The 13,661-nt window shown below is 38.9% G+C and overlaps 1 protein-coding gene across 2 annotated transcripts in view; it reads left to right on the top strand.

Annotated features, from left to right (window-relative positions):
• Positions 1-5,978, top strand: part of sh3glb2a (SH3-domain GRB2-like endophilin B2a) — a 54,555-nt gene extending 48,577 nt beyond the window's left edge. For both annotated transcript variants that reach the window (XM_084729326.1, XM_084729325.1), the window contains exons 10-11: positions 577-778; positions 4,876-5,978. In XM_084729326.1, coding sequence (XP_084585452.1) covers positions 577-778; positions 4,876-4,983 — 310 coding nt within the window. In that variant the 3' untranslated portion in view covers positions 4,984-5,978. The remainder of the gene's footprint in view (positions 1-576; positions 779-4,875) is intronic.
• The last annotated feature ends 7,683 nt before the right edge of the window (positions 5,979-13,661 follow it).

The following is a 13,661-nucleotide window of genomic DNA, read 5'->3' as shown; positions in this document are numbered from 1 at the left end:
GTGATTATCTCAAAAACAGCTTTGCCTGGAGTCACCATTCTTTCATCATTTTCATCTCTCAGGTCATCTGCATCTGGTCTTCTGCTCTAAAATTGTAAAAATGTAGTGATTTGGACTTTGTTTAAACCTGCAGGTCTAGTTGCTTTTGGTTTTGTCAAATCATGACAAATCATTTTCACTGTCTCATGCCCTCAGTTCTGATGAGGATGTGTGAGTATGGCTCATCTTCTTGTGTGCTGATGTGATTTATCTATCTCTGTGTGTCTTTGTTCTGGCCAACAATTTCAAATGTTTATAATGGTGACCAAAAAGTTATCAAATTGGAGGTGGTTGTGTCAAGTTTCTTCAGTAAAGCGTTCCGCATGATTAAAATAGGGCCTTAAATATGTTTTCTGAACAGAGTTTAAAGTTTACTGTGAATGCATTAAGGACAATCCTATGTTCTGATGTAGATTTACTGAAAATATTATAACTCATGATGTGCTCTTTGTCCAATTGTGTGCTGATACTGTGTTTGCAGTGTATTTTTTTTTTGGTGTTATTTTTTGACCGTCATGTGTGCCTGCTGTCTCTTAGGCTTCCCAATGCCTTTGCACTGAACTCCACTCAGTCCATGGCTGCTGCTGGCTCTGCATCAGAAGACATCAGCAGCCCCGTGGAGACAGACTCACTGAAGATTGAAGAAGTTCAGGCACCAGCTACAGGAACTCGCAAAGCCAAAGTCCTTTATGATTACGATGCTGCTGACTCCAGTGAGCTGTCCCTCTTAGCTGATGAGGTGAGGTTTCATCATCAACTTTCTGCAAGTGCGTCCAATAATGACTGCTGGCCTCTGGCCACAAATCTCTCAGGGTTTAACTGTACAAACAATAACCTCACTCATGTGGTATCTGCTGATGCAAGGAATACGCGTGCCCTTTTCCCTCAGGGTCAGTGTTTTATTTCTTGTGATAAAGATTTTCTAATGATACCTGACTCTATCTTTACTTGGCAAAACCCTGATTAGCTTAGCAGTCGATCTGGTTCCTGGTTGGCACAATACCTGGATATTTTAAGCTCTGACACCAATGAATTGCCTCTCATTCCTTTTATCTCCTCTCTTTCTTTTAGCAGCAAAGAGTAGTGGAATATACATGATAAACTTCTCTTTTTTAGCCAACTGTCTCTGCCAACAATTAAAATGACAAACATCAGATTAGATCAGCTGTAGCTGTTTAATGTTGTTGGAAAGGTGTAAACATTAAAAACTGTTTCTGTCTTCTAGCAAAAGTAAACCTGATGAGATTCAGCAGGGAATTCATAAGGATCTGGATTTAATAAGCAGATTTAATATTGGGTTCAAATTTCATAAAATGTTGTTGAACCTCATTCTAACACATACACAAGTGTCAGTACAACTTGTCCTGTACACAGTTGGGAGGGTTATTTTAAAGATATACTCAGATACAGTTACTAATTACCTGTTAAAAATGGAGTCAGTAATATAATCCAAGTATCACAATATTAAAGTAATGTAACTTACCCCAATATGAAATATGGTGAAATTGTTGAGCCTAATATAGCGTTTTTAGGGCAGCAATTATTTTCATCATTGATTAATCTGTTGATTATTTTCTCAATTAACTAATCATTTGTTTAGTCAATTAAATGTCAGAAGTTGGTGAAAAATTGAATTTGTTTTATTTTGGAGGTTTATTTACATGCATTCAAGGTAGAGGCTGAGATGTTTACATATACATGCAGTCCTAATCAGAATACATAGTATTTTCTTTACTTCTTTATTTTATTATATAACAGAACAACTATCAAGTGACAGCTAGCATTATGTTCTGTTGTCAGCCACCTGACCAGTGCAACACATGGACTGTTGATGAAACAGGATGGGAGAGGCGTCAAGATCCTTTGAACTGAATTTATTTTTATACTCCGTCATGGGAGTGAGACAGAATAAGAGGATTTATGCGTGAGTGAAATGTCACCCTCACACTGTAAACACAGGGACAAGGAAAGGCATTCATTATCAAATGGGACAGTGACTGGAAAAACAGAGGAAATTATATTAGTGATACATTTCTATTGTACAATACTGTTGGCTTTTAGAGTCACTACTCACCAACAACATGTAACAGTTGTGACTGGCGAGAGAGCCAAAGTAGAACTGGTGATGTTGTGAACGTGGCTGTCATTCCTAGGCAACCATGTTACCCAAGGCACTAATTTGTTAGAGGCAGCTTTATTTCAGATCAGTGATGACATTTGAAACTACAGCAGACAGCAACATACCCCAGGGAGCATCCTGACACTTCATCATGATTTACAATACTGCAGTGTGACAGATGTTTCATGGAACAAGTGTCTGTCTCTCTCTTGTGTGTATAAACCACACAACTCTACAGTAAGACTGTGATTCATTTTAGTTTTCATATCATCAACATGACACACCTTCCCTCCCTCCTCTCTGCTACGTTGTTATTCTTCCTCACAATTATGATTAATCAGCTTGGAGTGATTCAGTATTTAAAAGTACACAAATCACACTTGGAATAATAACTATCATACATCACAACTGTACAGTAACATTATAATTCATGATCAAAAAAAGTTTTTATATCACGGTGACACATCTGTCCATATTCACACATTTTCCCTCCTCTCCCTCCCTTCCTCTCTGCTGCGGGTCTTTTTTTTCTTTTACCTGGTTCTTTTACCTCTTTTACTCCATTTAACTTCCTCCAAACACGTATTGCTGCTGCAGAAAAAAGGCTTTTGTCATTTGACACTAAATTTGAAACAGGTTCTGAGTGGGAGCATCAAGGCAGTTTGACACAAATCAACATGTTTTTTGTGCATTATTTGGAAAAAGTCAGCCCTTGATTTTTGTGTCATAGTTAAAAAAGGTTGCACCTCCTTTAATCAGTCAATAATGCACCAAGATTACTCACCTGAAAGATTATGTATATGTATATATGATTTATGTGTATCTATATGTCTTTACTGTAGGATTTCTATTTCTGCAGCTCTCATAGAGAGCAGAGGAGAGAGATGGAGACAGCGATGAACCATTGGTCACTGTGTTTTTATAGAATCCTGATGCTACAAACCTACAGGCTGTGATTGGCTAGGAGCTACACATCACTGCCAAACAGGCCGAGGCCCAGAAACAGCAAAATATAAGAAAATAACAAAAATACAGGCAGAGGGCTGCAGGGTCTCTGCAGACAGTGGGTCATAAGTGATGATTGAGATGGATTATTTATATATGCAAGGTACCAGTCATAGGATTATATAAATACTGTAACGTCAGAAAAAATTGTCGAATGCATATGGTTTTGGTGTGCTTTATTATCAGTCATGAAGTCAGTGATGAGCAGAGACAGTGCAGTGGAGAGACAACAAAGTGCAAGTAAGTCAAAGATTAGGCTGCTGCAGTTGAAGCCAGCCATCCATGTTACTGTATTTAAGTGCCATAAAACATCATCAGTAAAAAGCTGATACTTTATCAATACATCTGTTCAACAAGCGCAGACATTCTGACAGCAATGTGTCAACCTGCTCTGTCTACAGTCTCTCATCCACACAAGCACAGTGTAGCTGGTAGCTTACAAAAGAAGCTAAAACAAAGGCTGTGTGAATGTCATGTGAATGTTTGGCTCAGTTTCCCACAAATCTAAAATTGTGATAAATTCTCGTAAACTTCCTGCCTGATGAGACCAAGCAGTCCCAGCAGTACCTGTGGGCAGTGAATTAGATCAGATGAGGACAGAGGACAGGATGTAGACACTGAGTCATGTCTTTGTTCTTCATTCTTCATAAACTCAGTTCTTCATCACTCAGTATTTTGATGTCAGAAATATTCTTTATTTCATCTTAGATTTGTTTCCAATGAGATACAGTATTATTGACTTATAGAGATTGCTATATAGAGATTCTGCTGTTGTAAACATCACTGTTGCTGCTTTAGTTAGTTATATTTCAAATATTCAGTTCTAATCCTGTTCTGAATGTATTCTTTTTGTAATTTTTAAAGCAATTATTTAGTAATGGAAAAGAGCATAAAAAGGCTGTTTTTAAAGAGGTAGCAGAATCCAGAATAGGAGTGAGCCTATTTCCAGTATCATAAAAATCTATTCTTGGTAAGTAAGTACTTGGCTAATAATTGTTTTCTAGGCTTTAAAATTGTATTTAAAAGGTCTTTTAATAGTCTTAAATTTAACTTGGAAAATCCTGAAGGTACCCTATATATAAGTGTAACCTGCAGGTAAAATTTCTAAATGAAATTTCTATGTAATCTTGTGCAAAACGACAATTTTAAAAGTTAAGATTTTTTGGATTTGAGAACAAAAAATCTAAGGAAAAAGTGGCCTGTTTGAGCAAGGCTCTTTTTTTTTTCCCAAATGTTGTGTCATATTATGTATGAAGAGGAACTGCCTCTGACCCGTCTACAGAAGTAGACAGCATTGAGTCTGAGCGGTCGTCTTTCAGTGAGTTGGTGATTTTTAGCTAGTTTTACTGTGCATTTCACTTCCATTGTGTAAGTAACGTGTGCACACACTCCTGCCTGTCAGGACATCCTGTCCACTGTTCTCCTGACAGGAGAAGAGCTGGTGCTGGCTCTCACTCCTGGGTGTGTTTCATGCGGGTGAAGAGCTTCACTGTTGCCTCCTTAACTAAAACAGCATTCTGACCACCAGTCGCTGGTCTTTTCACCAGCTAATGCCACCACTTCATAAAACAGGAAGCCATCTTGTTCTTTTCCTTGTTGGTTCTCAACTATTTTATTTTGTTGTAAAGCCCCCTGTGGCCTTGCTTCCCTTTGCTGTTCCTGTAGATTTTTAATGTTTTGCTTAAAAGTGTCGTGTATTGTCTGTGTTGCAGCTCATTACAGTTTACACAGTGCCGGGAATGGACTCTGATTGGCTGATTGGAGAGAGAGGAAACCAGAAAGGAAAAGTGCCTGTCACATACCTGGAGCTGCTCAGCTAAAGAACATACACACACTGACACACACACACATGTGCATGTGTGTGAGTGGGTACTACTGAAGCCATGAGGATATTTCATTTACTGAAATGAATTTCACACTCGTACCCTAACATGTAACCTTCAATAGCACTCCCCCACAGTCAGCTTTAACAAATACACACACACACACACACACACACACACACACACACACACAGTCAAACATGTGCTTCTCACAACACTGGAGACATTGTTACAGTGAGTACATGAAAATTCCCATGGGGATGATGGGTAACATTCCTTTTAGATTTGTTTGGTGATGAGTTCCTATTTATTGTTGTTCTTCTTTTCCTATTTATTGTTGTGCATCCCAAAGGTTCCAGTCAGTCTTTCCCAGGTTGGATGAATTTAGCTGTGACAAACTGTGACACATTGTCTTCACAGGGATTTCCAACCAAATACGTTGCATATTTAAAAAAGAAGAAGTGTCTTTATTGTCTTGTGAAGCCGCCTTTGTTCAACAATTTATTGCTGAACTGATGGAAACAAATTCAATAGAAAAACTTTGTGTTATTTCCATTTAACTATGTATTATTAGAAATCTAAGGTTGCACTGACGTGTCTCTTGAGTGGAGATTTTTTTTTGTCTTTGTCTTCAGAAGGCAGCATAAAAAAAGCATGCAATAAAACCGCCTCACTCACTTCCCCTGGTTAAACGGGTGATTACAAAACTTAGCCTCCAGATCAGTTAAGTTCCGCTCATCGCTGCATGATGGACACCCCTCATTAAAGAAGTGAAAAAAAGGCAAACAGAGGGGTCTTTATGTTGTGTTGACGTATGAGATTTCCTGGAATTACCAGATGTGGCCAAAGGAAACCTTTCATGTCCTGTGTTCTAGTTTATTTTAGATTGATTACTAAAAATGAAACATGGCCGCTTCCTAGTTTTAGTGTAGAAATGTGTCCTGTGCTTCCCTTTTCTTCCAATATGACATGAACAGAACTGCATTTCTTGTGAGTTAAATTGGTTTTTTTTTTTTATCCTTGATGGTGAAAGTATAAAATATGACGACACAGAAGAACAATAATTATGAAACAGCAAATAAAGTTTTTATCCTCCTTAATTCTCGGGAAGCAGACTTGCCTTAACTGCTAATTGAATTGAATGTAATTCCTGAGTTATTTTAAGTGACAGTAACGTTCTGCGGACAGTTGGAGGGAACATTACTAGCAGCAGTTGGACGAGTCATGTCATTCACTTGTTTGGATTAGACTTTTTTCCTCCCATGCCTTTCCACAGCACTGAAGATGTTCCTTTGAACAATATGAACACCTGTGCAGCAAATAAACATGAACACTCCCATCCCAACTGCCTTAAGATGATGGGAATGAACTCCTAAGGCCATCTTCTGCAAACCACAGAATGTGCTCTTCACAATAAGAGACTTAATGTACAACACATACAGCATGCAAGACTGTAACTGCTTCTACTCACGTGTGTTTGTGTGACTTTGGTTTACCCTCAAGTGTTTTTTTATTTATGGCATTCTGTTTGTTGCTGTTCTGTCTGTTAACACTTTAAAGTGTCTTCTGTCTTAGTGCTGCATGTGCTACAGCTACTAGCCTGTGTGTATGAGTTTACAATGTAGCTAAGTCTGTTTGTGTGAGATCTGGAGATCTGGAGCACCAAAATGTTTGCACAGAAACTTATGTGCTCTCTCACATCCAGTATGTGTACATGCATGCACTCTGTCTGTTTTTTGTTTTTTTGTTTTTTTACCACCCTAGTCTCACATTTTTGTGAAAATGATTTAATCTTCCGGCAGAGGAGGAGTGAATTAGTCTGAGACTCAACCTAACTGTTTCCTTCCTTCCTGGCTGTTGATGAGACAAGCAGATGAGAACAGATGGATGTAGTCCACATCATGTTCTGTTGTCTTGTGCTCATTTTACAAATTTTGGGGGATTTTTCTTTTCAAAAATGTTTTTACTTATTTATGCTGCTGTGATTCTGTTGTACCTCATCTTGTATTATTATTTTGTCAAAATATGTATTGCCTGTTCCTTAACCAATCTGAATGAATGAAATGTATGGGATTTAATAAAAAGTCAGATTTATTTGATTTCATTGACTTTGTCACAGTTACTGTGTGTACTTGTCATCTGAAACCATTTAAAAAGCCACCATGATCGAAATATAGGGATGCAACTAAATTAAAACCTCAGGAAATGATAATACCACAATACATCCACAATACAATATTTATCACAATATTATAAAACAAAGAACAGCTTAAAGAAAAGCCCTTTATTTAATAATAAATCTGATTTGTACAGCATTTTTGCTTGTATAAAGGGTGTTTTTCCTTTTACTATTTTTGATGTGCAAAAGATTGTCATAAATTGTTTTTGGCGATGTATATTTGAATTATGTCTCTACAACTGCAAAACTAATGCAGCAGTATGTAGCACTCCTTGACATGAGGGTGTCCAGTCTGTGTTGATGGTAAATGCAGCCAGTTGGAGCAAGAAATTCCTCAGTCCTGCAGAGCCGGCAATGCCTACATGTACCATGGTGCTTTGAGCACAAGCAGCTGACACAGACACACATATGCTGTGTATCACCACCCCAACCTATAGCTAGTGCTTTGTCAGCCAAAATGTAGTGTTTGTTGACAAAGATGCTCTACTCTATCTAACACAGCCCATGGTGACACAGAGGCAGAGACTGGAAATCCAAGCTGAGATACTCATACATCACTTCTGTCAAAATAGCAGCACTGAGGTATTGATTGCTTCAGCTGACTACATTTGCCATCAACACTGATGGGACATCCACACGAAAAGTGCAGAGTTTTCTCTGTTAGGTGTATTTTCTCTGAACGACTGCTAAATGCTATTGCAAAAGGGACAAAATCGATCATTTCTATCAGAACATATTTTTCACTTATGATGTGGTGGGGATTTTAGAGTCATTGTTCACTAACCCTTACAGGGACATCTGTGGTCCGGGCGTCCCTGCCTGTCACAAACAGCCATGATGGATGCACATTCCATCTTTCCTCCACCCAGGCTTTCTCTCCTTTTACTGATTGTTGTGAGGACAAAAATTCCAAAGCTCCCCAGCTGAGGTGTCAATCCTGTTTGTGTCACCAACTTTGTTGTGGGTTTCTAAACTTGAGAAAAGAACTCACAGAGTCAAAGGAATTCAGTAAGATGAAGAACTTTATTTGGCCCTAATAAAGATCTGAGTTAGTCTACAGAGTAACTGAGGTACAACAGGAAGCACTCAGTACTGCCCAGTCTTCTTTGGTATGAGGTGGGTGTGTGTACATCTGCTGCTTGTCCCATCTGAAGTGCTGAGGCAGCTTGACCTGGCTCCCTCTGCTTCTATTAAATAGTACGGCAATAACAAACGGTATTAACCAACACTTTGGCAACAGCAAGTGGTTAACAAAGCAAATACACTGTCAGGCCTACAACAATAGATTTTTGTCACATATGGTTACAGGATGATTACAAGAACAGATTCACAGGTATATATGAGTAAGGACAGCTGTGCACCTACAAATTACATATAAAATCAACATTATGAGTAATAATCAATGGTCTCCCCTGGCTAAACTGTGTGTGTGTGCTTTACACACAATCTGATGCACAGATTGTGACATTACAGTGCACATGGAGACATTACTACAGTAGATTAAGTACTGAAAGCAGCCTCTCTGATCATTAAAGTAAACTGAAGACAGTACAACCCACAATAAAAAACACATCAACATCATTTAAGCAATGGTTTAATGATCAGAGAGGCTTCAGTTTTGTTTCCATGTGTGCAGTAATGTCCTTGTGGCAAATGTTAATAATTAAGCAGAACAACTAAAATCTCTCTCTCTCTCTGCAGAGAAAATAATTTCTCAGACAGTTGGAATGGAGGTCAGGATTTACACGGCTGCTTTACTCCAAACAGTTTCACTGTATGAGTTGCGACTGTGCCTGTGTGTGTGTCTGTGTGTGTGAGACAGTTTGGATGTGTAGAAGAAGGGAGAACACTAATTATAAGATATGAATGATCCTGTCGAGTTTAAACAATCAGTAAAGTTGTAGCTGTAGTTTCTTATGAGTGTAGAGCTTCCTATCTGCAACCATCTGCTGTAACCAGCATGTTAATTTTCATGGCCCCTGGGTTAACTGCAGTGACTCTGAAGCAGAGTGTATGTAGTACAGTGTACGTGCAGTGTAGTGTATCATAGCAGCTCAACTGTGGAAGATGCAGTCACGAAACTCTGCAGGTATGTAGTCGACATCAAAATGAAGTTAGATGGTGGATATGGTCCAACCAGTCACAACTGAGTGCTCATGCATCTGAATCTCAACATGTTGACGCTGGTATGATCCCATCACATGATGGTGTCTGGTTAGTTTGTAACTTATTCATGTCAGAGTCACAGGGGTAGAAGGGCAGAAGAAGTAGAACTTTCTGTTACATATTCACCAAAAACACTGAGCAGAAACAGATTTGAAATGATATCACTTGAATGATCTGTGCAAGAGCTCTAAATGCTGTATGGGATAGAGACAGTGGAAAAGGACAGTGCACACTTTTAGAAAGAGGCATTTTTGAATTTTCCCTGCCTGTCCTAAACGGATTCAAATGATTTATGAGTTCATATGAACTGTCCAGTGCTGCAGTCTGTGAGTCAGGGAGGGCTGACAGCTGAACCACATCTTTATCTTCACCATCTTCCTCTCTGCTGGGGATTCCTGTAGGTCAGCTAGTCTGTATGCTCCAGAGTCTGAACCATTCAGGGGTCCCCAAGGCTTTGTCTGCTCTGAGCTTTTCAAAATTAAATTTGCACATGTGAACAAACACATCTGCATACAAAACTATTTAAAAAGATTCTTTTTTGTCGTCACTAAAAAATACTGTAGAGGGCTACTTAACAGGCCACACCTCTGTGTCCTCTCAAGCTCTGTGATTATGGCTTATTATTTCTAGATTGCAGCACAGCGCTCCCACAGGGTACACTGCTTTCCCCTTAGCTCTTCACACACTGGACTTCAGCTACAACACAAACACCTACCACCTCCACAAGTTCTCCGATGATACAGCCATTGCTGGACATGTATCAGAGGGGAACAAACAGGAATATAGGGGGGTTATCACTGACTTTTTCAGCTGGTGCGAACTCAACCATCTTCACTTCAACACCAGCAAGATTAAGAAGTTAGTGATAAATTTCCATAGGAAGGCGCACCAGATATGGTGAACATTCAGGGTTTGGACATTGAGATTGTTGGAGAATATAAATACCTTCACCTCAACAACAAACTGGACTACCAACACAGATGTCCTGTACAAGAGTGGCCAAAGTCATCTTCACCTGCTGAGGAGACTTAGGTCCTTTGGAGTGTGCAAGACACCATTAAGAACATTTTATGACACTGTGGTAGCATCTGCTATCTTCTACACAGAGGTCTGCTGGGGCTGTGGAAGCACAAAGAGGGATGGGAAAAGACTGAATAAGCTGCTTAAGAGCAACAGCTGGTGTCCCCATGTTTGAAAAAACACCACTTGGTTGCCCCCTAAGGTAGATAAAACATGGACAAAACATGATAAAGTGCCCTCTGTCAACTTATATTATCTTAGCTAGAGCTGGAACTATTACCTGATTATTAAATTCATTTCCAACTATTTTGATAATCTTTTAGTCTGACTAGTTTTTAGAGAAAAAATGTCATATTTCTCTGATTTCATCTTTAAATGTTTCTTTAATCCTTTTATGACAGTAAACTGAGTATCTTTGGGTTGTGGACAAAACAAGACATTTGATGACGTTATCTTGGGTTTTGGGAAACAGTAATCAATATCTTATGTTGTTGTTCTTCTACTTTTGCTGCTACTATCATTGTAACCTGTATGCAGCCTGCATGGTTCACTGTAAAACAGAAGGTTTTGGACATTGCCAACAATTCAGAAAGGGTGACCAACAGTAGAATTGTCCAATATAGAACACTTGTGACCATTCCATTATTAGAGATTTGTCCTAAAAATGGACACGGCAGCCTGATCAATTTCTCATGTGGCCCCCCATGAAAAATAATTTCCCAACCCTGCTATAGATACACAGAGCTGTCACTACTCCACAATCACACACATTCAGTCAGTGGTGGACAGTAACGAAGTACATTTACTTGAGTACTGTACTTAAATACATTTTCTGAGTATCTGTAGTTTACTTGAGTGTTTGTTTTTTTTTGTAAACGTCTGACTTTCACTCCACTACATTTCAAAGACAAATATTGTACTTTTGACTCCATTACATTTCTAGGAAGGTTGTTGTTACTTTTTGACTAAGCACATTGTTGAAGTCAGCTGTTGCTGTTTTGTCTTTTCTTAAATGCAGTTGGTCACATGCTGTGTTCCTCACAGAAAGAAACCAATCACAGTAGCTCCTTTCAAATGGGACTGATGTAAAAGCAGAAATACGTCCAGGCACTCTGTAACAAGCACGTTACGATGTTAGATGTTATTATAATTATTCATTATTCCAGGTAGCTTTTAAAGTTGGATTGTTTTTATTGGGGTGAAAAATACCACATAATTCATGTATATATACTGCCTCTGAAGACAGAATGAAATCTCAGTTATTTAACAGACTTGGAGAACTCCTTACAGTCGGCTTCAATCTAATGTTATGATGTGATTTTAATACAGTTACATCAGAAAATGACAACAGCTGTCCTTTTTGTTTTTGATTGTATTTCTATACTGAAGTTTTTATAGGTGTTTCTATAGACTTTGTGTAGCAGAGTGGTTCTACAAGCATCAGTGCATCATTAGATGGTTTCAGAGAGTTACAAGTTTCTGTAAATGCATCATGAAAACAATACAGCATGTATTGATATTAGAAAATGTACTTTGTAATTTGTACTTTTGAATACTTAAGTATTTTTAAAAGCATGTACTTTTGAATACTTAAGTATTTTTAAAAGCATGTACTTTTGAATACTTAAAGGAGAAGTGTGTGATTTCCAGTGGCATCTAACATTCAAACCTTAGATTGCAACTAAGAGGATTTACCCCGACACCGCCCCTCCTTCACCAAGAGTACGGTGGCCGTCAGCGGACAAAATGGCGAGCGAAAGCTATCTCACAACAAACTACAATTATGTGTGTAGGATGAATTACCTGTCCAGCAGAAAACAGGCAACCTCGGCGTCACTGTGAAAACATTTGTCCTCCATCAGCGATTTCCATCATGTAAACACTATGCCGATGTTGATTCGTGTTTTTGCCGTTTCCTGTCATGCTTGCGTTTACTTTCTTTGCGTCTCCGCTTCTTGGATGACGGGGATTCACTGTCCGCTGCTTTTTGTTCTGGTACAGTGTATGTATGATCCTCCATTTGTCAAAACTGTGCCAGTCAAGGTTCACAACACTAAATGATCTGCCAGCAATCATCCGTGTCTATCCTCCCGTCTACTTCCGTGTTTACGCTGCGGCGTCTACGTAAGGTCGCCATGGGCTTCCCAAGACTCACTGTTAGTGCAGTTTGTCCGCTCTGTGCTGCCGTAGACGGAGCAGGATGATGATCTCCGTAAGGCGACCCGACAGTATGTAACTATAAATGGCTATTTCTAAAGTAACGGGAACCTATAGATTATGAGTTTACATTGATTGATAATAATAAATAACATACTTATATATAATATATCTCATTTATGTACATAAATTCCTGTAATTATTACACACTGGTCCTTTAAGTATTTTTAAAACCAAGTACTCTAGTACTTTAACTCAAGTAAAATTTTGACTGAGCAACTTTCACTTGTAGTTGAGTAATATTTGACCAGGAGTATCTATACTTTGACTCAAGTACTGGGGTTGAGTACTTTGTCCACCACTGCATTCAGTAGCTACAGTACATGCATAGACTGCCACCAACTAACACACTTTCCACTGCACAACACTTCTGTTTTACACAGTCACCATTAAATTACAGAGTTGGAAAAGAAACATTACATAGTTAAGCCCTCTAGGGTGTCCCTCCAATGGACAAAACACATGAAATTGTCCTCTAGAGTGCTCTTTAGTGAACAAATTGTGATAAAGTGCGGGGCAAACTTCAGCAGGCTGGTCCCCCACTGCTGCTTGCATCCATTTTTTTTTTTTTTTTTTTGCCCTTGCCCCTCAGACAGCCTGAGTCTGCCTATAAATGCTTTAAAATTGTGAATTATAAGAAGGCCCACCGACTTCACTGTCTCTCTCCAAACTTAAGTGTTAAATCTGCAGCCATTTTTCCCCTCCTACAGCATCTTGACTCTGATCTGTCACCGCTGGCAGTTGGAATGAAGATTCACATAACTCACATGCTTTTTAATCATTAATCTGGGTAACACAAAAAACAATTTACCACACTCTCACAAGTGAGGGCTCTAAAAGGGTTCCTCCTGAAGGGCTGAGGTTCTACCCAGAACCATTTGCTTCTGAAGAATCCTTTTTGGAGGAAAGAATTCTTCAAGTCTTGTTGAAAGCACAAATAGTAATTTAAATAATGTTACTGTAACATAGGTTGTTAAAATAATGGATGACCAGGACCAGTGACAGGGTCGCTACACATAGTGACTAATAAAAACTATTCGATCATGCAGGTTACACTTGCAGAAGCCCAGGAGGTTACAGCTGGTCACCTCAC

This window comes from Lutjanus erythropterus, chromosome 10 (assembly GCF_056507025.1).
Source record: "Lutjanus erythropterus isolate fLutEry1 chromosome 10, fLutEry1.hap2, whole genome shotgun sequence".
NCBI classification, from domain to species: Eukaryota; Metazoa; Chordata; class Actinopteri; order Lutjaniformes; family Lutjanidae; genus Lutjanus; species Lutjanus erythropterus.
Note: the sequence above shows the minus strand (reverse complement) of the source record. Positions and strands in the feature narration are given on the sequence as shown.